This window comes from Rhopalosiphum maidis, chromosome 2, assembly GCF_003676215.2.
Source record: "Rhopalosiphum maidis isolate BTI-1 chromosome 2, ASM367621v3, whole genome shotgun sequence".
NCBI lineage: Eukaryota > Metazoa > Arthropoda > Insecta > Hemiptera > Aphididae > Rhopalosiphum > Rhopalosiphum maidis.
Window position 1 is genome coordinate 55480750 of NC_040878.1, and position 22613 is coordinate 55503362.

General features: G+C 25.3%; 3 protein-coding genes across 3 annotated transcripts; 2 read left to right on the forward strand and 1 right to left on the reverse strand.

Annotated features, from left to right (window-relative positions):
* Positions 1 to 537: 537 nt before the first annotated feature.
* Positions 538 to 4367, reverse strand: LOC113552521. Its single transcript, XM_026955386.1, has 5 exons — positions 4251 to 4367; positions 3328 to 3480; positions 1202 to 1369; positions 701 to 775; positions 538 to 633 (listed from the first exon to the last, which is right to left on the reverse strand). Exons 1-5 carry the CDS (start codon positions 4365 to 4367, stop codon positions 628 to 630), a joined length of 519 nt encoding a protein of 172 aa, XP_026811187.1. The 3' UTR covers positions 538 to 627.
* A 585-nt stretch (positions 4368 to 4952) lies between these two features.
* LOC113553695 (piggyBac transposable element-derived protein 4-like) lies at positions 4953 to 5504 on the forward strand. The gene has a single exon (XM_026957171.1). It carries the CDS (start codon positions 4981 to 4983, stop codon positions 5494 to 5496), a length of 516 nt encoding a protein of 171 aa, XP_026812972.1. The 5' UTR covers positions 4953 to 4980; the 3' UTR covers positions 5497 to 5504.
* A 14865-nt stretch (positions 5505 to 20369) lies between these two features.
* LOC113554366 lies at positions 20370 to 22382 on the forward strand. Its single transcript, XM_026958178.1, has 4 exons — positions 20370 to 20508; positions 20641 to 20799; positions 20938 to 21105; positions 22163 to 22382. Exons 1-4 carry the CDS (start codon positions 20419 to 20421, stop codon positions 22331 to 22333), a joined length of 588 nt encoding a protein of 195 aa, XP_026813979.1. The 5' UTR covers positions 20370 to 20418; the 3' UTR covers positions 22334 to 22382.
* Positions 22383 to 22613: the final 231 nt, after the last annotated feature.

Genomic DNA, 22613 nt, shown 5'->3' on the forward strand with positions numbered 1-22613 from the left:
TTAACATTTATAACATGGTATGTGCTACTCTACTGATATTATTCTCGAATAAATTATTATAAATGTTTACGCATAACGCAAATATTTCAATTTCCAGTTACATCTGAGTTCGTGGAAAAGCATAGAGGGGACATCCTTGATATACATGGTCATCGATACACAATAGTGAATGGAAAAGTGCACCAATCCACCAACTGAAAAATCGGTATCGAATTTACTTTTATTTGGTCAAGTAATGAGACAACCCGAAAAGCACTGTAATATTTTATGTACATTGTACAGGTCTAATAAGTTATACAACAGAATTTTTTTGTTTTCCATTGCTGTCACCTAAACCAATAATATATACTTATCTTACCATAAATAATAATTTACTTAATTGATTATCAAATAAAAATAATTCTATACAATATTACATTGTAATTAGTTAGAAATAATAAAACATATCAACATAAATAACATTTATTATTGTATAAGAAAAAAAAAATGATAGTCATATTGTAGTAACAATAAATAAATTACAACAACAATTACAACGGCATTCATGTGCATAAATATGGATAATATTAAAGTATGTTATTATCGTTTAATGATAATTGAATGTTCAAATAGTTTCCCATGTCCTCTTTATCTCTAAAATTATAAAAAAACAGCCATAAACATCATTGATTTTGGTTAAGGAAAAACGAAATTTGTATACTCCATAGAAAAATGTTTTGGGAAAATTCGCTAATGCGAAAATACTAGTATCTACTCCACTGACATTATAAAAACCCTGAAAAAAATAAATCATATTTTTATCTTCATTAAATTATGTGCCATAGTTGTATCATTTTTTGTAATAAGCAATCAGGAAAAACGTTGCCAATATTAATCGTAAACTTGGAAAAAATAAAATAATATAAGAATTCGGTATATTCGGTAATTGTATATTTTCCATTGCTCAATGAAAATATGAAAAAGAACATTTTGAGTATAGATAATTATTTATCTAAACCATCTATATTCTAATTAATATTGTTTTTAAAAAGTATATACTAAATTTTTACTTATGAACCAGTAATTTTTCCGAAAATTTTACAAAAAAAAACTTTCTTATTAAAAGTTACAATTCATTTGAAAAGTTATATTTTAATTAGTATTAAAGTATTAGACTATATATTTTAACATTTATAACATTAATAAATATACACTTCTATACCAAGGGAAGAGGACATGTTGCGTTGTAGGCCCCTCCACCTTCCATTATTTTAGACCAAGTATCACCCAATAATATTTTGAGTGACGAGCAACCTTTGGATTTTTTATATATAAAAGCATTCTCTTTCCAACCGCCAATGGAATCTTTTACTGCCATATTGAGTTCTAACTACAAAAAAAAAAAAACATTTTAACAAAAATAAAATCGAATAGCATAATTTGACGAAATTCAATTATTTCAGAATTTGATGTATGTGATGGTTAAATCCAAGGCTGGGTATTAATGAGTAAATAATTTAAAAGTTAACTTTAACTTATTAACTTAACTTACTAGTTCGATGTTTTAATTAGCTTAAATTTAACTTAACTCACTAGTATATACGTTAACTTAATTGAGTTTAAAAAAATCATTAACTTGCCCATCCTTGGTTAAACCATAAGTGTGAAAAAAAATATTTAACACTTAATAACAATAATATAGTGGAGAAGTGAGTAACTGTAATATATGTATTTAAATTGATTTATAGGATACAATGATATATTATTGTATACCTATGAAGTGTATGAATTATGAAAAATGATGTTGATCATGTATATACGGTCTATCAGCCTACATTTAAGTATATTGCAAAAAAAGTAGTCTATATAATTTTATTATAAGTACCCATTAAAGAAAATGCAGTAATAGTTTAATTCATTTTCGTCAAAAAAATTGCATTTGAAAATGTCATTTTCCGTTGTGTATTTAAAAATAGTAATTTAGTATAAACTTTCTAAGTACCCATAAATAATATTTTTAAATAACGATAAAATAACTAAAATCAATATTTTTCGTTTAATTTTTTAATTTTAAATTAAATATTTATATATAAATATATTGTGCTTATATATTTATTACATTTAGTTTCAAATGTTCAATATAAATTACTCCTAAGCAATTTCGTATTAGATTTTCAATCTTTGTAAAAAAAATTAAAAAAAAATTTTATACAGTTTTAACTACAAATAATAATTATTAATTATTTGTGATTTTAACGAATTTAGTCAAATTTTTGACTTCCATTGTTCACAAAAATACATTTTGCTTATATATTTTAATTATTTTTGTACGGCTATAATAAAACTAATGCGGAATTTTGTATTGAATTTTCAACAGGTCTATTTATTTATATAAACAAGGTATTTTAATTATTGGATTATAATAAAAAAGTACGAAATACAATTTTGTCTTTGTAAATGTTCAACATGAAAATGTTCGAATGTGCATATTTTGGGAATATTGTTAGTTTTCACTACGTGATATGATATTTTTTAATTTAACTTGAATTATCGTTGCTACGTTCCAAAATAACTATAAGATATTTTATTAAAAAAAAAATATCAACTACATAAAACAAAATACACCAATCTTTATTCCGTTTCGTAGACTATTTTTATTTCTCGACAGACAATACACCATAAGAAATCTCGAATACAATTTTAAATTTTAAGTAAACATTGGAAATTTATATGGGTTTCAAAAAAAATTAAACATTTCCAAAATGTTACGAATTTTGCGTAATTCTTTATTTGAACGCTTATATTAATAAAATATTGTGACTATCAGTTTTCGATATTTTTTAATTACTTAATGAATATTTTTGGATATTTGTATGAAATTTATAAACATTTTTTAATTATAATTTATTAACATTATAAAAAAAAAACTATATGTTTATAAATTACTCGAATAAAGTCAACCGGTTATTGAAATATTGTGCTATTTTTAGACAATTGTTAACATCAAAAAATTATGGTTGATCATTTTAAGACAAGTATTTCAAGTTATTATTTTTTGGGTTACAACAATTAAACAAAATTTTTTTTGTTAAACACGTTTTTTTTTTTTTTTTTGAAAATTCACGTTTTTAATTTTTTCATCTATTTATTGAAAAATGAAAAGTAGTGTAAATCTTTAATTTTGACCCATTTAAAGTTCAAACTAGATCTAATTTTTATTTAAATAAATATTAATTTTGGAAGTCAAAATAGTTTTTAACTACTTATAAATATATATTTATATAAATACATATCATAATAAAATGTATTTATCACTCCACTCAGAAATCAAAATAAATGTATACTTACATTTAAAGAATCATCAAATGGAACGTAATTTGTTATATTTCCTTTGATTTCTGTGGTATTAGCAGAGTTTTTGCTTAGGTACAAATTAAATACAATTTTATTAGGCATAGAAACACAACGCACTAGTCCTAAGTAATTGATTCGGTATTCACCCTTAAATAAAAAATAAAATCGTCTTAACTAGTATCATATACCTATATGGTATTTAAAAACATTAATTTTTAACAATACGTTGGATACTAATTGAACGAATTGATAGATTTAAAAACGTATAATTATAGGTATAAGTACTTACAAACGGTAAATTTGGTAAAAATAAAGGTTTATATGAATCTGAATTGATAACAGTTAAAAATACGATAAAACTGAATATTAAACACTTGTACATTTTTGTTATTTTTGGTCTGAAATATTTTAACTAAAAATAAACTATCAATGGCAAAGTGTACTGATCTACTGTTTTTTGGAGGCAAATAATTTTTTGTGCAATTGTACCTGATATTTTGTTATTTGTACGAATATTATTGTTATTTATTAGCCTTGCTTTCAGTATTGTTACAGTAGATAACTTGGACAGATTATTCATTATATAAGTATTCTCATTGTTCTTTATATATGATATAATATTTTAGATATATGAAAGCCATCATTGACATTCAATACTTTATATACTGATATTATTCCCGAATCTGAAATTAATTAATTTCATTCTGATACATACATAATATTAAATAATTGCTACCAAGTTTTAACTAGTTAATCGACATTGGTTAAATAAGTTTAATGTTCATACTTAAAATTCCTATACTCCAATGACATTTGACTTCTTAGAAAAAACACATAGTTGACGTCCTTCATATCCGTAGTCACCGACGCATAGACTTCTTCAGGCACCGATGAAACACTATCAAATCAATATTTACGCTTAAGGTTCCTGCAGTTCTCTGGATTGGATCTTGGATGTACTTTTGCTTTCCATTTTTCAGATTTGGTAAACATAGAGATTTGTAATTTCTTTGGGGTATTGAATGGGAAGACATCTGGGCAAATATCAGTTGTCGTGAGAGACAGGTGTTAGTTAATTGAAGCAATATAGTATACCTACAGCGATTATACGTCTATACTATTGGTGATACTTAGTATTTGAAGTATGAAATATTTCTTGAGAAATATTTCACTATATGCTGAAATATTTCACAAAAACGTGAAACATGAACTCGTTGACCGCCACGGGGTTTTTTACTGTGTTACTTAAATTTGCTATGAGATCTAATACTAAATCTCAACTAATTACTAAAAGTTTGTTGTGAGATTTCATATTAAATCTCACTTATAGGAATATTATAATAATGAGATCTCATTTTAGATCTCAATTATCGGTATTTTCTCGTCGGATTCTAGTTGTACAGTGTTACCACTTTAATTTGGTGTTTGTAGCATGAAAATACCTATATTAGTTTTTTTTATCAATATTTTAAAATCATTGATAAAGTAATGTTTAATACTGTTGTCATGGGTAATTGTTCATACTTTTTGCTTAATTTACTTTGATACTACACTATCAAAATTGAATATTTAAAGTGTTTTTGCAGTTGTTGTTTAAAGTTAACGTGTTTTCACTTTTTTTTGTGTAATTTGTTGCAAAATAAAAAAATGAATGAAGAAACTAAACACAACAGCGAAATGGTTGAAAAACACATAAAGGGGAAAATTATAAAGAAACCTAAGGTAGTGATCGATTACAATACAGGGAAGGCGTCAATTGATCTCTCTGATCAAATGAGTTCTTACTCAAACCCTCTTAGACGTAGCTTAAAGTGGTACAGGAAAGTAGCTTTAGATGGGCTCTTAAATATAGCAGTAGTTAACTCTCTTGTGTTATTTAATAAAGTTGTAAATTCAAATATGTCAATAACTAATTTCCAAACTTCTTTAGTTGAACAGTTAATAAAAAAAAAAACCATTTTTATAAATCCACCTACTATCAAACACCAACTAGAAAAAACTGGCAAAAGCAGATGTTTTATATGTTACTCAGTCATGTCCTCTGAAAAAGAAAGAAAATACGCCCAATCTCACAGTCTTAAAGTACAAACTAAATGCCTAGCCTGTAACAAATATTATTGTACACAATGTTTTATCAAGGATCACAAATTACAAAATAACTAGATAGTAGTGATCAGCAATTTATTTAAGCTGTTTTAAATAAGAATATTTTTTTATATCATTTTTTACATAAATATATTTTATATTTATTGTGCTATAAAAGAAATATTAATATTATTTTATTATTATTATTAGTTATTTTTTGTAATTTATATTTTTTATTACATACACTACATAAATTGTTTTTGAATATTATTTTATTGTTAATTACAAAAGTTTTAAAGTTATGTTTTCATTTGTTGTATAATTTTTATCATAATAAAGTTATGCTATTGGTTATTATTTTGTAATTTATAAGATAAATACCTACTTTCAGAGATTGTTTGCATAATATTATTATTATTCCTTTTTTTGTTCAAATAATGTATTATTTTAGAAATATATAAAGTTCTATTTGAGATTTAATGTTAAATCTCAATTGAAATACTATTTTATAGTGAGATTTAGTTTGAGATCTCAAGGTAATGGTCAAAATATTAGTTTTTCAAGAGGTGACATCCTATGGCCATGAGATTTAATATGAGATCTCATCTTATATTAAGTTATAACCTAAAACAATGTTTTATGTGAACAATTTTGAATATAAGTACAATTTTTTAATAAAATCAGACAATGTTTTGTCCACAAATTTTTTTGAGTAAACCTATGAAAAACCCCTTGGCGGTCAGGACTAAGTATGTTGAGATCTCATACAAGATCTCATGGCGGTCAACGAGTTAAAAATTTTTCTATTAATATTTATGAGGTTGTTTATTAATTATTAATTATATAATCTAAAAGTTTTAGGTAAAATCATTGAAATGAGTACCGTGGTTGATATATTTATACTATATTGGGTCTTATTTTTAACTATTTATGGTATTATAGCAAAATTTAGTTTTTTTTCCAAGGAAATTACTTTGTTTATAATCATAACAAGTAAATATACATGAACACACGGTTTATTATTATAAAATTACAACTATTATGATGTAGTGTACGAGTGTGGTACGTATTAGTGTAGGTAGACAAGTTTAATATTTAGGTACTGATTTATCATAAATTTCAATATCAATTATTATTAGTCATTAGTTTACCAACGTTTATTCAGTGCTCAGTTATAATACTGAAATATTTCATGAAATTTTCAAACACTAGTGATATCCATGGAAATTACGTAACGCTTTTCGTGGATACTTTTTCGTGACAGTTTTTTATTTTAATGTGCCAAAGCAAAGACATAAAATGTCAAAAAAATGTATTTATTATTTCCTTTTTAATTTTTTGATCCATAAAAACAATTTTATGTATACTCTATATATATTACACAATAAATGAATAATATAAAATGACAAAACGACTATATTAATTAATAATATTAGTTTTGATTGTAATTTAATGTATAATACATTTTTTAAGACCGCTTCACTTCTATAATTAAAACAATCATAGTCTTCAGTGTTTTTTATATAAAAAAACGAACTCTGTAAGTTCCATAAAAAAATATCTTAGAAAAATTAGCAGACATGATAACATCAGTAGGTATATCAGGTGCTTTATAAAAGCCCTGAGAACATAAACCGTTTTTCTTTATTATATGGATGTATTATTTTATTTTATGTTATAGAAAAAAAAATATAATAATATTAACAATAGAATTGCGAAAAATATAGTGACATGGTACAATTTCATTGCTTAATGGAATTATTAAAGGAAAAATAATGTACGGTGGAAAATAACTATCTTCTATTTTTTTTTTTTTTTTTTTATATATAATATGTTTATTTAATGCTTACATTTTCATCGGATTTTTTGTTTTTTTTTTTTCGGAAAATTGTATAAAAAAAAACATTCTTATTAAAAGCTATTAGGTATATAATTGCAACGTTCCACGTAAGCGATTGATTACAATACGCCAACACTCATATTTTGTATTAAAATATTTGGTTAATATGTGTACTTTAATGTTTATAACAGGGGCGGCTTTAGTTCTTTGCCCAGGAGGAGAGACAATATTTTTTTTTACATTTTTATTATACAAATTATACATAATTGAATCAATGAAAATATTTGACAAAATAAAGAGTAAGATGTCTGGGGGGCATGGCCCATTGGTCCCTATGGCCAGGGAAAGATATATTATATATATATATTTTAGGGGGAAAAGCCGCCCCCGTTATATAATATATTTATTTATACACGCACTTCCATACTATAAGAAGAGGACATGTTGCGTTGTAGGCTCCTCCACCTTCCATTATTTGAGTTCAAACATTACCCAACAACTTTTTGAGTGACGAGCAAGCATTTGATTGATTAAACAAAAAAAAAACGTTCATTTTTCAACCACCAATAGAATCTTTTACCGCTAAATTTAATTCTACCTATAAAGAAAACAGTTTATTTAATTTGATCAAAATCAGATCGATTACCACAAAAGTACGATAAAATTAAAAAATATGATATAAATTGATTATTATAATTTATGGTAGTTAAATAATAGTTTATAAAATCTCAAATTTATATTTATTCAATGATAAAAACACTAATAAAATTAAATAAAATAAAATTTAAAAAGAGGTTGACAAGAGGGTAACGTTTTGGTGACCAGTAAGTTTTGAGTGTAATGGACGTGTTAAATTTAAATTCAATGATGTGTAATTTTATACGAAAAACAATTCTGAGTAGAAATAGACTATTCAGACTATATCACTAAGTAAATTACCTAACCTAAGTAATTTATTTCACTATTAATATTAGGCTAACACTAATGGTTTGACTATTGCCTAAAACATTGAAATTATTACATTATTAGCATAAAATTATTATAATTTAGTATATTAATACTGTTTAATAATGGTATTAATTTCTGAGTCAATACCAAAACTGTGTAAATAGGTTCATTGTAATCGATAGTATAAATATATATATCAAAATAAATTGAGTAAAAAATTTCGTCGATTATACTAAAACTCATATTAATATAATGCACAAAAATATATTAATAAATAATGCTTATGTTATATATAAAAGAAAAAATTAACATTTTTATTCATCGTTAAAAAACGTAATTTTGTTAAAATTTGAATTTCTTCAAATCTCTATCAAAAATGATTGTGTTTATATATTTTTTAATTTTTTTAGCTTCAGTATGAAATATTCAAAAAAATATAAAATTTTCAAATCTTAAATTTTATAATAATTAAAGATTTTATAACACAAAGTACTTGTACTTAACTATATACCGTGAATTTGACGAATTTATCAAACTTAAAATGCTTCTAAAGTATATTATGACTACCTATCCGCTATCCACTTTCGATTCATTTTTATTTGGAAATAAATTTATTAATAAAATTTTTAATAAAATTTCAAGCATTTTTACCTATTTATAAATTTTTTATCAGCATTTATGAAAATAAGATCAATATAAAAAATTCGAATGTCTTTTAATAACTCAACAAGTAAGTTAATCAAAATTATATCATGCATATTATATAAAAATTATAGTATAATTTATTAACTTAAGATTTCAAGTACCTATCTATTATTTATTTTTTGAAATACAACAAAATATCAAAAATTGTTTGAAGAGAAAAAAAATTTTATTGGTGAATATCGAATGTCATATTTTCATAAGCATTTGAACATTAAATTTCATTTTTTTTTTTTTATATGTAGGTTGAAAAACTAATAAAGAAATTTGTATTATATTTTTAAATCTATAAAAACAAACATTTTTATGAAAATTCTTACCATACATTTTTTTGCGATTTTTATAAATGTTATCAAAATATTAATTTTAAATGCTAATAAAAAAATATAATGATAATTGATTTTCGATACTTTCATAATTGAAAATTTAACAGGTTATGAGGAGTTTTGTATTCAATTTTCAAGCTTTTAAACCCAGCGAATGACTTTTAATAAGCACTTATAAAAAAAAAAATAATAAAAGACATTTTCTTATTGTCTATTATAGTATCTTAAAAATATTTAAAATATTTTTATAACTTTATTGTAAATAAAAAAAGATAATAAAACCTATGAAGAAAATTTCAAGTTTCTTCGGTTATTCGTTTTCGAGTTACATAAAAAAAAAAAACATCAATTTTGTCCTGTTTTTCTTTCATTTTTTCTTTGTTATTCCCGATTATTAAAATAAGTACTGAAAATATTGGAGCTTGTCTAATGTGCTACCTACAGTAAAATGGTATCTACCAAAAAACTGTATTCGTGTAGTATGCTATACCTACCGACGGTAGGCTACCGTAGTTATTTTTATTTTATTTAATTTTATAGTGAAAGTGCATTCGATTCATTACGATAAACGTAGATGAAAATGTATCAACTATCAAGTAATGCTGACGATATTGATGATGATTATTCAACTCAAAAAAATTACGGTACTCGCATTCGATGTCCGTGTATTTTTGGTATGTGCTGTAAAAATATTAATGTGGTTGTAGAACGGAGATTTTTTAAAGTGGAAAAAATAGATAAGGCATCAAATTTATTACCAATAATACAAAATGAAATAGAACTAGGATCATTTATTTATTCAGATCAATGGCGAGCATATAGTACCTCAATTCTTAAAATATATGGGTTATCATCGTGAAACCGTCAATCATTTTTGTTGATCCTAGAACGGGCGCACAAACACAAACGATCTAGTGTATAATGCGGAGACATGTAAAAACTAAATACGGAATTAAAACCCGAGCAACAGATTTGTAGACCTACAATTTAAAGAATAGAATGGTGGAGCAGTCCATTCATACGCAACACGACTTATTAGAAGTTTTCTGGGATGATGTAAAAACAATATAAAATATATTGTAATAATATATTATAATGGCGTATAGAAATATTATAAAGTACTTTACAACAATAAATTAATAAATTATTATTATTATTATTATTATTTTTTTTTTTTGGTAGATATCATTTTACGGTAGGTAGCATATTAGACGAGTAACAAAATATTTAAGTATCTAACGTATGAACTAGATTCAATTTTATATCTAAAACTACCTCTATTTTTGAAATTCGAATTACTTTATCTATCACTTATACTTACTATATACTATACTCATCCATAAAAAAAATCCATATCGTGATAAAATCAATACATTTATCACTCCGCTCAGAATCTAAAAAAACTAGAATCATCAAGTTGAATGAAATTTTTTATACTCCACTTCTGTGGTGTTATAGACTTTTTGTTTACACACAAATACAAATATGAAATTAAATTTTATTAAGTAATGGTACAAAAACACTAACAATTATTCCTAGGATATTTACTATGAATTCTCACCGAAGAAAAAAATTAAATAATTTTAATAACTATCATGTACAGTCGGGAACATATTTTTGCAACAAGGCGTTGGTTGTTAATGGGATATGTATGACTATTGACATATTTAAAAAAAAAATAGATACTCACAACTGGTAATTGTGGTAAACACAGACGTTTACCTATATCCGGACTAACGATAAATAATAAAATCCATTAATAAACACTTCATCTTTGGTCTTGTATATTATTATATCCATATATTATAACATATGAAATAACTATCAACATTTTTTTACTGTTATTCAGAGCCAAATAATTTTTTAACTTATCTATTTGCGTTTGTAATTTACTAATTTATATGTATATTATTATTTATTGACCTTGTATTTGGTACTGTTATATTAAATAAATTAGATATAGATCAATTATATATTTTCGTTTTTTTTTTTTTTTTTATATATATACTGGCAAGCTATAATTAACATTCATAACGATTAAATACTGGTTCACCGATATTATTTTTTAATCTGAAGTTAATCTATTTAATTTTGATACAAGTATAATATTATAATTGATACTAAAATTTAAAGGGTTTATGGGTATTGTATATATTACCACGTATGACATATAGTATCATGTATTATTAGTTCTTACAATAAATTCAAAACGAATATAATATATTAATATGTAGTATAAACTATAGATATTATTGCGTGAAATAAAATAACTTATCACATGTACAGTGGAGACAGTTTGTACATTTATTAAAAAAAATCTTTATACACATTAGATATAGACACACGTAGAAATCAAAAACCAACTAGTTGATAGTTTATTTATGAGAAATAAGTGCAGTTTTCTATATCGGGAGGGTTTATATAGACAATGCAGGATACTTTCAATATAATTCCGTTATTTAAATAAAATGTAAGATAATATAATATATTAATATAACATAAAATATTTTAAACATTTGCACTATTATTTATTATTTATTTTTTCGATTCTATTTTAAAGGCGATTTGTATATTTTATTGTTAGTAATATAATGTTACTATTATAATTTAATATTAAATTAAGTAGATATACATTTGTTTTGTATTTAAGAATAAATTATACTTTATACATAAATAAACCCAATAGTTTTATATAATATATTATTAAATTTTAACCAAACATATAAAACGTATGAAATGCTGTCGATTAAATTTTAAATTATTGTGACTTAGCGGGTAATCTCGGGATTGGGATTACTTATGATCGGAAGCTGATAATATTGCACTCCATCCTAGATGTCATAAATAAATTAATCTTATTTCATTCGAAAATTGTCTATAATATTATGTTTTTGACGTGTTACACGGTTTGCGATGTATTACTTAATAAATATGTACCTATTATAGATGTACTGATATTTAACACTGAAGACAAAAAAAAAAAATGCCGAACTAATGCAGCCGGTGATTGCACCAAAATATCTCCAACCGATTAAAAGTAATCATAAAGATTTAAAACTAATTTTGATCTAAAACTTTAGACTTTGCAATGTTAGTAATACATTAAAATTTTTTTTTGCAAAAGTAAAATTTTTATTTTTATTAAATAGTCTTCTAGTTTAAAGTCAACGTTCAATCACATTTTAAGTATTCAAATATTTATTAAGTATTTATTAGAAAAATATACTTATATTATTGTTTTTGACACAGGCAGTAATGAACACGATTTCCATAGTTTTATTAAATTGTTCTATTTAATTTCGATTTAATAATTATGAAGTACACAGAGACGTGTAAAATATAAAATAATTGTTTTTATTGAAAATCAAACATTGTGTTAGTCCGGAAGACGGCTGCTGGGGTTATGAATATCAGAATCGTGCCCAATTAAAATACCTTTTTTTACCATACTATTTAGAACGCGTGTCAGCTTATCAAGGTATATACTATTTATATACAAAAATTGCTTGCTGCTTTGATCTATATTACACAAAAAAATATTGATTTAAATAATTACATTAATACCAAACATATGATATGAGACTCTTACTCTTACTAATAGAGGTAAATAACACGATTTTGTCGGTCGATCATATGCGACGTATTGTTGATACCTTAATTTACGTGTTATTGATAATAAAATATTCAGACTAATTGGGTTACGAGCGTACTGTCTATCATGAAGTTAAGATTGTCAATAATAATAGTCGACATACCTATTGGTATCTGTTTTCAATTTGATAGTGTATATAATATAAATAATATTATATCGTCTTATCGTAATCACATTGACGGTCGCTTTGTTGGTGAAATTTAATAATATTGTATACAGAGTGGTCCATATCGTTCACATCCGTAATGATTTTGTACGATAAACGTATTGGTTCTATCTTAAGTTATATATATATATATACGTATATATGGTCGACGAATCGATTACCGCATTTGTTCCGCATATTATACCGGACGCCGACCGTATTTATGGCGTAAACATTTTTGAGAAATATCACAATATAGAATATATTTATACGATATTTATGATAGGTATAGTGCCTATACAGTGCCGATAAAAATCGGATAAAAAGCGAATAGTAAATATATATTTTTTCCTTCATTCGTTTTCCGCGTAGGTATCAGCGTTTTACGCATCAACAGCCGACGCAATAGTCGTGATAAACATATAATTGGTACCTATAATAATATACCAAGTCCGCTGCTTCGTCGATCACCGGATGTTTGATGCAAGCCCACATAGGGCATTTAGATAACTACTGTTAATATAATATCTACGAATATAGTAATATAATATTTTCTATATAAATATATGATTGTGCAACAAACTAATTTATTTGTTTGGTCATACGGAAACGGTGTATAGTTCATTTATGACTTATTATAAGTGAAGATTATGTGTAGGTATACGAATGTAAATATTGACCAAAAGATCATAGGTACTACATTTGTGCGTGTAATTTACAGAAAGCTTTAAAACTATAATTTCAAAAATGTCCACCTTTATATGGATGAATCAAATATTTTTCTAGTATCATCAAATGTTAAATAATCACATTTCAAAAATTTTAAAATTCTTATAACATGAACTGATATCAATCGTATCATTCAATAAAAAAACGTACCCATTTATAACTTATCGATTATCATGTTACTTTATTGAATTCCGCAGAAATCAGTTAGCTGTTGTACTAAATATTTCAAGTATCTGAAGTATCATAGTCATAGAAAATATAATAAATCGTAGTCTAGTTAGCGTAGTTGCCATGTTTATATCTATTTAATTTCTATATCTATATTATATTATTATATGATAAGCGTAAACAGTAGTAAGTTAACTTCAACATGGTTATTTTAGGTAGTGAATGGTTTTGTAATGATTTAAAAATTATTGCATATCATTTATATATAAAAATATAAGACATTTAGAAATTTAAAACTAAGAAAATTAATTAAATACATAGGTATATACTAATACCAATCGATTATATTTACAACACCGCAATAGGTTAATTTATTATTATAAAATTAAACGCATATATAGTATCGCTGAGTAGTACAGTGATATTAAGTTTTCAGCTCGGAAAAATTCCCACCTAGCTGAATTTTGGTACATACCTTTATGACATCGTTGTAAAAAACGTGTGAAAAGTCGCAATCTGTATCATGTACTGTATCATAATATTTATAATATTTAATATATCTGACTCCAACAATGAAATGAAGGATCCGATGAACATTTTACATATAAACATTTTGTTAGAAAATATAGTTTTATATACTTTTTATTCAAATATTTTTTTTATAACTCTATTTGTCCAAAAAATATATTTGAATAATTAAAAATTATCAATTTGGCTAAAAAAATTAAAAATGTTCTTTATTAGTTTTCATTGAAAATAATAGACTTAGAATAAATAATATACTTACATTTTTAATTGAAACTTTTACGTTTTACAATTTAAGCTCTATACATTTTTTCGCTAAGTATCGTATTTATTTAGTTGAATCGAAAAAATAACATAATACCCTTGTTGGCTATTTTCAACCCCCCAGGAGCACGGGAAGAGAATGAGCAGTCACGACCAAAATTAACCAAAATTATTTTCTCATCACAATGACAAAAGTGAGGGGGTTCTACATCAACAATTTCAAAGTTCAAAAATAAAGACCACCCTTAATATATAATATTATCGTATTAACGGTAAACGTTAAAATTCGTATACCGTAAGTACGATTGTATATATGTATAACCATCTTGCAAATAATTTTGTCCTCTACAATTTTTGTATGAACATTTTTCTTTGTACAATCTGTTTAAAGCGAGATATAAACGCAAAGGCTACTTGTTTTTAGCAAAAAAATCATATTTTATTAAAAGTGTACATTTTGATGGACTTATAACGCAAAAACTATAACTTTTACGTGAAAATACCATAAGACCTTTTTTTGTAGATAATTACTTCTTCTACAATTTATATCCAGAACTTTTTATTGTACAGCTCATAAAAAGCGATATATTCAAAAAAAAGACCAATTTCGTGACCTCTGACCTCGAATAACCTTTGACGCGTACATGATACAGATGGCGACTGTTCACACGTTGTTTACAATGATGTCATAAAGGTGTGTACCAAAATTCAGCTAGGTGGAGATTTTTCCGAGTTGGACCCCTTTTTTGTCTAATATCATGAATGGACTAAAACCACCACGCGTAATACAAATAATGACAATAATATGAAGATAGATATATTTCGTAACAATGACTCTAGTAATTGGTATTATAGTATATTATATTAGATTATTTTAAATTTTGTTCAAATAACGGACATACATGTGCATAGTCTAGTCATAGGTTTAAAGTATATTATTTTAAATTATATTTAAATAACGAAATTACATTAAAAGTACCCTGTATTGTCTATATACAATTTTTCAATACAGGAAACAGCACTTGATCGTATTCTTATAACTCATAAGCGTTACAATATTATGTTACTTTTATTTACATTTTAGGTACAGTATATTATTTCTTGTCAATAAATTTGAGAATATTATCTTCTCATTATTATTATAATATATGATAATCACCTATAAAATTTTTGTGGAAAAATCACGTTTAGAATATTCCTCATTTTATGTAAGATAAAAAGTAATTATTTATTTTTTAGTCCAATTGTACAAATTATTTTTTAACTTGTAATATAATAATTATGTATAATATTTTATATTTATTTATTGGCCTTGAATTTAGTATTTCTGTAAAAGATTACATAGATAAATTATCCATTTCGCATATTTTCGTTTTTTTTTTAGTTATTAATTTTAGGTACCTACGTCAAATAATTAAAATTCGTGAAAATCAAATATTTGTACACTGATATCGCTTATTTATTTATGATAAAAATTGTACTTATTTGAGGACTATGACTAAAATTCATGGCAATTAAAGTATAGATTTTTTATCAGATAATAAAATAACCATTTACAATCTGTTTAAATAATTATTTTGTACAATATTGCCGGAAAAAAAATATAGGACGACTATCGTATTTATAATAGCCGGAATACTAAAAAGAATGATAATATCTATGAATATATATATATATGTATATTCACTAAACAAGTTTGATGTTCATGTTATAGAGCATGACAGTGATGTTTCTATTTTACTAAAATATATTTTCCGTAATTCACTACGGTTAATAAGCTGAGATAATTATAAACTACAATACTTCCGCAGCACACAGAACTACTTATCACAAAACGGAAGAATAATATTATTGTCCGCCTGCATGTTGTTGAATCCGTTTACCACAAACCGTACTTCCATGTTTCTACGAACGTACATAATATATTATTACAAAATTATTTGTATTCACCTCCTTGCTGCAGTTTTTGTGTGTTGCCGCCGAAGCCGACACCACATTAGAATTCACTAACATTACGTGTACGCTCGTATATTAAGATATAACCGTTTGACTCATCGTGTGCCGAGACATTATGTCACCGAAGACGCTCAAAATGCTCGTCAAACACGTGTTGTGTTACATACCATTTTTCCCACCGTCTTGATCTCCAAGTATTTAAAATATTTAAAAATAGCGTTCACCAGTCGTGTACTCGTGTTTTATAATGTGTGTGAACCGTTTATATCTCCAAATCCGATTAAAATACTATTAACCTGCAGGGACTTGATCATATGTAATATGTAAGATATATAAAATATAATATTATACCATACAATACAGCGTTACCCGGTGTTTTTGAGTTATAACTTATAAGTATTACGTACAACCATTGGCATACCTTGCTACTTATGATTCGTATAATAATAATGTATCATATAATATGCCATTTTTAAATTTATTTTGCTTTTAGGAGATTGGAAACTATTTTGACCTTTCTAAAGTATAAAACTATAAACTAGATCTAATTTTCTATCCAAAACAACTTTCAAAGTGAACATTGAAGCATTTTATAGACTACTTATTATCGTGATATCGTGTACAAAGACGTACAAAAAATACATTTCATTGATCATTGTATAATCAATAATACAATCGCTCCACTCAGAATCTAAGTTATAGACGTACTTACTACTTATGTACTGATGTTTTATACTGAGGACAGAAAAAAATTCGAGCTGCCGCGACCAGGGACTTTACTGAAAAATCTGCAACCGTTTATAACCACGAAGATCTAAAATTAATTTTGATTTAATACTGTGTAGTATGTAGTCAGATACGATTGAAACATTAAAAACTCTGCCCAATGGTGTAAATAACCTAATCAATGGGATGGCAAGGTACGGTAATGCCCAGGGGACCTGCACTTGGAGGGCCCCGGGAGGACCTTGACCCTTTTAAATACAATTTGTATTATAAAGAAGGGTGAGTAAGTGGGTATTGCTCTGCAGTAGTGTATAGTAGAAATGGGGAGTAGGTCACTAAAATGGATGTGATAAATTTGAATACAATGACAGATATCATTGTATACGGACAACGATTCTGAACGGAGATAATTTGTCAGTCTAGGATGATTAGTAGAATATATTATATTATTATACCTATATTTAAATTGTAATATATCGTTATTTTACGTAATTTCATAAAAAATTTAATTTCATACGCTCACAAAATGATTTCTATATTGACGCTGGGTTCCTTTTTACATTTATTTAAGAAAAAACTTATGGAAAACCTTGTATTGGGTTTTTTAAAATTACTTATAAATCACAAAAATGTTACGAATTGTTAACTTCAAAATTCCTTGCTAATTTTTACGATTTTGACATATTTTGTAAACATTTGAACTTTAAATGATTATAAACAAAAATTGTGACTACCGGTTTTTGATTTTTTCTTTTTATTACGATAAGTACAACTTATAATAATCCTTGTATTAAATTTTAAAGATTTTTCGGGAAGCCAAATTTTTTTTAACAGCATTAAAAAAAAAAATGTTAGAAATATTGAAAATTTCAATTGCCTGCAAATAGCTTTAAAAAAAAAAAAATCAAAATATTTTGAAAATTTAATCGCAAATAAATAAGTACGCTAATATAATCATTTGGTGAACATTTCAAGTATTTACAATGATTCGTTTTTGAATAACAGCAAAATAAAAAAATCGGTTTTGTCAAAAACTGATAATGCATAAAAATGTCCGTTTATTCGTTGCTTTTTTAGGGTTTTTCTGACGCTTTCGAAGACTACTGGAAATATTTTACTTTTGACCCTCCCCCAAATACTAACTAGATTTATTTTTCTTTTCAAAAAGTGGCTGAAGTCAAAAATCGAAGTATTTTTTCTACTCCAAAACACAATGACAGACACAAAATTAAAAAAATTAAAAAAATAAAAACTTACATCATTGTAAAATCAATACATTCTTCATTCCGTTCAGAATCTAAAATAATACACAAAGATATGAATTTTATTTTAAAATTCACGAGACAGGTACTGTTAGAAAAAGTGCAAAACATGTCAATTCATATTATTAGAAAACAGACAAATGGACACTAAAGAACTAATAAAAACATTTTCTGAGATGGAAGCTAGAAAAAAAAAACTTTGAATAGCCACTTTGTAGTTTTGTACATATAACATAAATAAACTATATTTATAATAAGTAATGACTGTTTTTTTTTTTTAATTTTGGTAATGTATAGTGACCAAGGGGACCCAAATTTATAGTTACGCTACTGACTCTGGCATACCTACCACAACTCAACACCTTTCTTAGCGACTTTTAAAAGATACCACAGAAATAATAATTGACGTTTACTGTAGACGAGATCGTCTTTACTGTGTTAAAACCTAAACTACAAACTATTTTGATAACTGTATAACTATATATAGGTAAAGTAATTCACTAGTAAATTTTCATCTATATATAGGTTTTCAAAATCAAAAAAAAAGATATACCAAAATTGTTTTTTTTAATTAATTTTGAGTGAGTTGTTGATAAACAATTATTCATTCATACCTGTCTTATAATTTGATTAGCTTCTGGTAATTTTTTTGGGAATCAGGTACGAAGATGTTGTAGTGGTGTCATCTGCAAAACAAAATGTATAAACATTACATTTCAGATTAATTAAACCATTTATATAAATGATATACCTACAGTAACAGTGCTAAGACTGTTCGTTATGGAACTCCGAATTTAGGAGTTTTCTTATCACTAAAAGTAACATAAATTAATGATATTCGTTGCTCCTTGGCATCGATTAACCAAAAAACTCTATAATAGAAATATTAACTACATAATTTATGCTATAACTTGGTAACATATGCTGTAATTTGCTACTTTGTATTGATACACACAGTCAAACGCTTACTAACATCAAGAAAAATTCCAAGTATGAAATAACCTAAATAAAGTTTATCAAAATATATATAACAATATAACTAATTAATAATTGTATAAGATTTTAGAAAATTCTTAATTTTTTGAAAACCAAACTGTTACAAATAAAATTTACGATGTCTATAGAAATTTATAAAATCGAGATTTTACACTTTTCTAAATTTTTTAATAAATTTTTTATAGGTATTAATGAAATTGGACAATAGTTTATACATACCTTAGTATCAATTTCGAAAAGCGGAATCAGCTTAGATTTATTTTGAAAACATCCTGGTGGTGAGAGATTATAAAATCCTATGACGATCATAAAACTAAAGCTTTGGTTTTATTGCATTTTTAAATAAAACAACATTGTTAAATACAATTATGTTTAATCAAACCGAATATAATTTACCAGACTCACGATTAAAATAATAATATTATTAGTAAGTACAAAAAAATTTATTATCATAAATTGTCATCATACTGAGTAACAAATATAACATTTAACAAAATTCCATATAAAAGGAAATTCACACATTATCTAAATAGATAATATCTAAACTATGTAATTTACATAATATAAATATGGATGAGTATTGCAATACTTTTGAAAGCAAGGTTAATAATAATAATTTTAATATATGAACAAATTATTACCGATATGACAAGTTAAGTATAAAAATTAGGTACCATTGCACTAAAAATCATTTGGCTCTGAATAACAGTAGAGCATAAACTGCATTGATGCTTGTGTGATTATAATATATTAAACCAAAGATGAAGTGTTTACTAATCAATCTTATAGTTTTTGTAACTTTAGTTAATTCAAATATCAGTAAACGTTTGTCTCTTCCACAATTACCATTTGTAAGTATATAGTTTTTAAATATATCAATATTTTCTTATTTATTTTATTAGTAACGATCACATTGTAACCAAAGAATATTATCTTATACTATCGTATGATACTAATTTAAAAATTATTATATTTTTCTTCAGGGTATGTACCGATTAAATTTCTTAGGAGTAATGCGTTGTGATTCTTTTCCGACAAATAATAAATTAAAATATGAATTGTACCTAAGTAAAAAGTCGGCCAACACCACAGAAATCAAAGGAATCGTAACCAATTTGATACCATTAGATGATTCTATTGATGTAAGTTAATAATTAATTGTTAATATTAGTATTGTATGAATTTTAAATATGAGATTTTATATGACTCACAACCATTATTTAATAAACTAAATTATAATGCAATTTTTGCAAAATTGATAAATTGTTTTCTTTGTATAGTTGGAATTCAATTTGGCGGTAAAAGACTCTATTGGTGGTTGGAAGGATAACGCTTTTCTCTATAAGACACCTAAAGCTTGTTCCTCACTCAAAAAGTTCTTGGGGCCTGCTTGGACTCCAATAATGGATTCGGCAGGTCTCTACAATGCGACTTGCCCTTTGCCCGCGGTATGGAAGTGTCATAAAATTAAAATAATAGTATAAATATCATAGGCCATATGGAAAATTAGTTTTTTTGCAAAAAGAGTAGGCTTTTTGCAATAGGGTTGACCGTTTGTGAACTACTTATTATTTTTCCAAACAGCCTACTGTTTTTCAGGCTCATTACATACAGACTAACATCAGTTAGGCCTTTTAAAAACTACAATCATTTAATTATTTTATTTATATAAACTCTATCAACTTGAACTTTTTTTCGGTAAAATATTTATTAGGTATAGATACAAAACTTTAAAAAGTTGAATTGGAAGTGAGTTATTAATTAAACTCGATTGTCTTAATAATAGTTTTAAAAAAGGTAGGCAAGTGAGTATCGCTCTGTTGTATAGTAGATATGGAGAGTAGGTCACTATAATGAATGTGTTAAATTTGAATGCAATGACAGATATCAGTGTATACGGAAAACGATTCTAAACGGAGATAATTTGTCAGTCTAGGATGATTAGTAAAATATATTATATTATTATACCTATATTTCGAAGACTACTGGACATCTTTTACTTTTGACCCCCTCCCCCTCCTTCCCAAAGTACCAACTAGATGAATTTCCCTTTTCAAAGAGCTGAAGTCAAAAATCAAAGCATTATTTCTACTCCAAATCGCGATGACAGACACAAAAAAAAACATACATCATTATAAAATCAATACATTCCTCACTTCGTTCAGAATCTAAAAACAATAAATTAATACAGTTTAAATGTAAGCATTTAATATAACAATTAATATAAACTTATTAAAAAAAATTAAATTAAAATCATTTCAAATTGTATATGTTATCTTAGCCTTACTCAAAATTGTTTTTAATACAATTATTAATCATTTTTTCCAAGTTAATATAATTTAGTTTTGCTTATAATATGAGTCTATATCGGAGTATATCTCTATTTTTATTTTTGTTTTATATTTTGTTTAATATTTATTATGTTTTTTCTAATTGATTTATTTTATACTATATATAATGTATGATTTGCAATAAAGAAGAAAAAAATCTTGTTCATATTTTCAGGGTGTATATAAAGTATCCGGCATAGATACTGGTATTTTCATGACTTCCGGTTTTCCCAAATCATTTTTTTATGGAACATACAGATTTCGTTTATTTTATTCAAAAAAGAACGAAGTTTACGGTTGTTTTATCATAATTATAGAGATAAAGCGGCCTTGGGAAACTGAATAAGTATTTAATTACAATACTACACTAATAACATTATTTATTATTATTCATGTTCATGCATCTTAAAAGATATTCAAATATTTTGTTATCATTAATTAATGTATAATCTTTTTACACTATATGTATATTTTTTTTCGTTTCTAATACTATACTAAACGCAATTTATTTATATAGTTGTATTATGTTGTATTATTCTATTCTATACAATTACAATTATTTTGTTCACATATATTTGTTTTTTGCACTAAACAATAATTAAACATGAAATGTCATATACATTTAA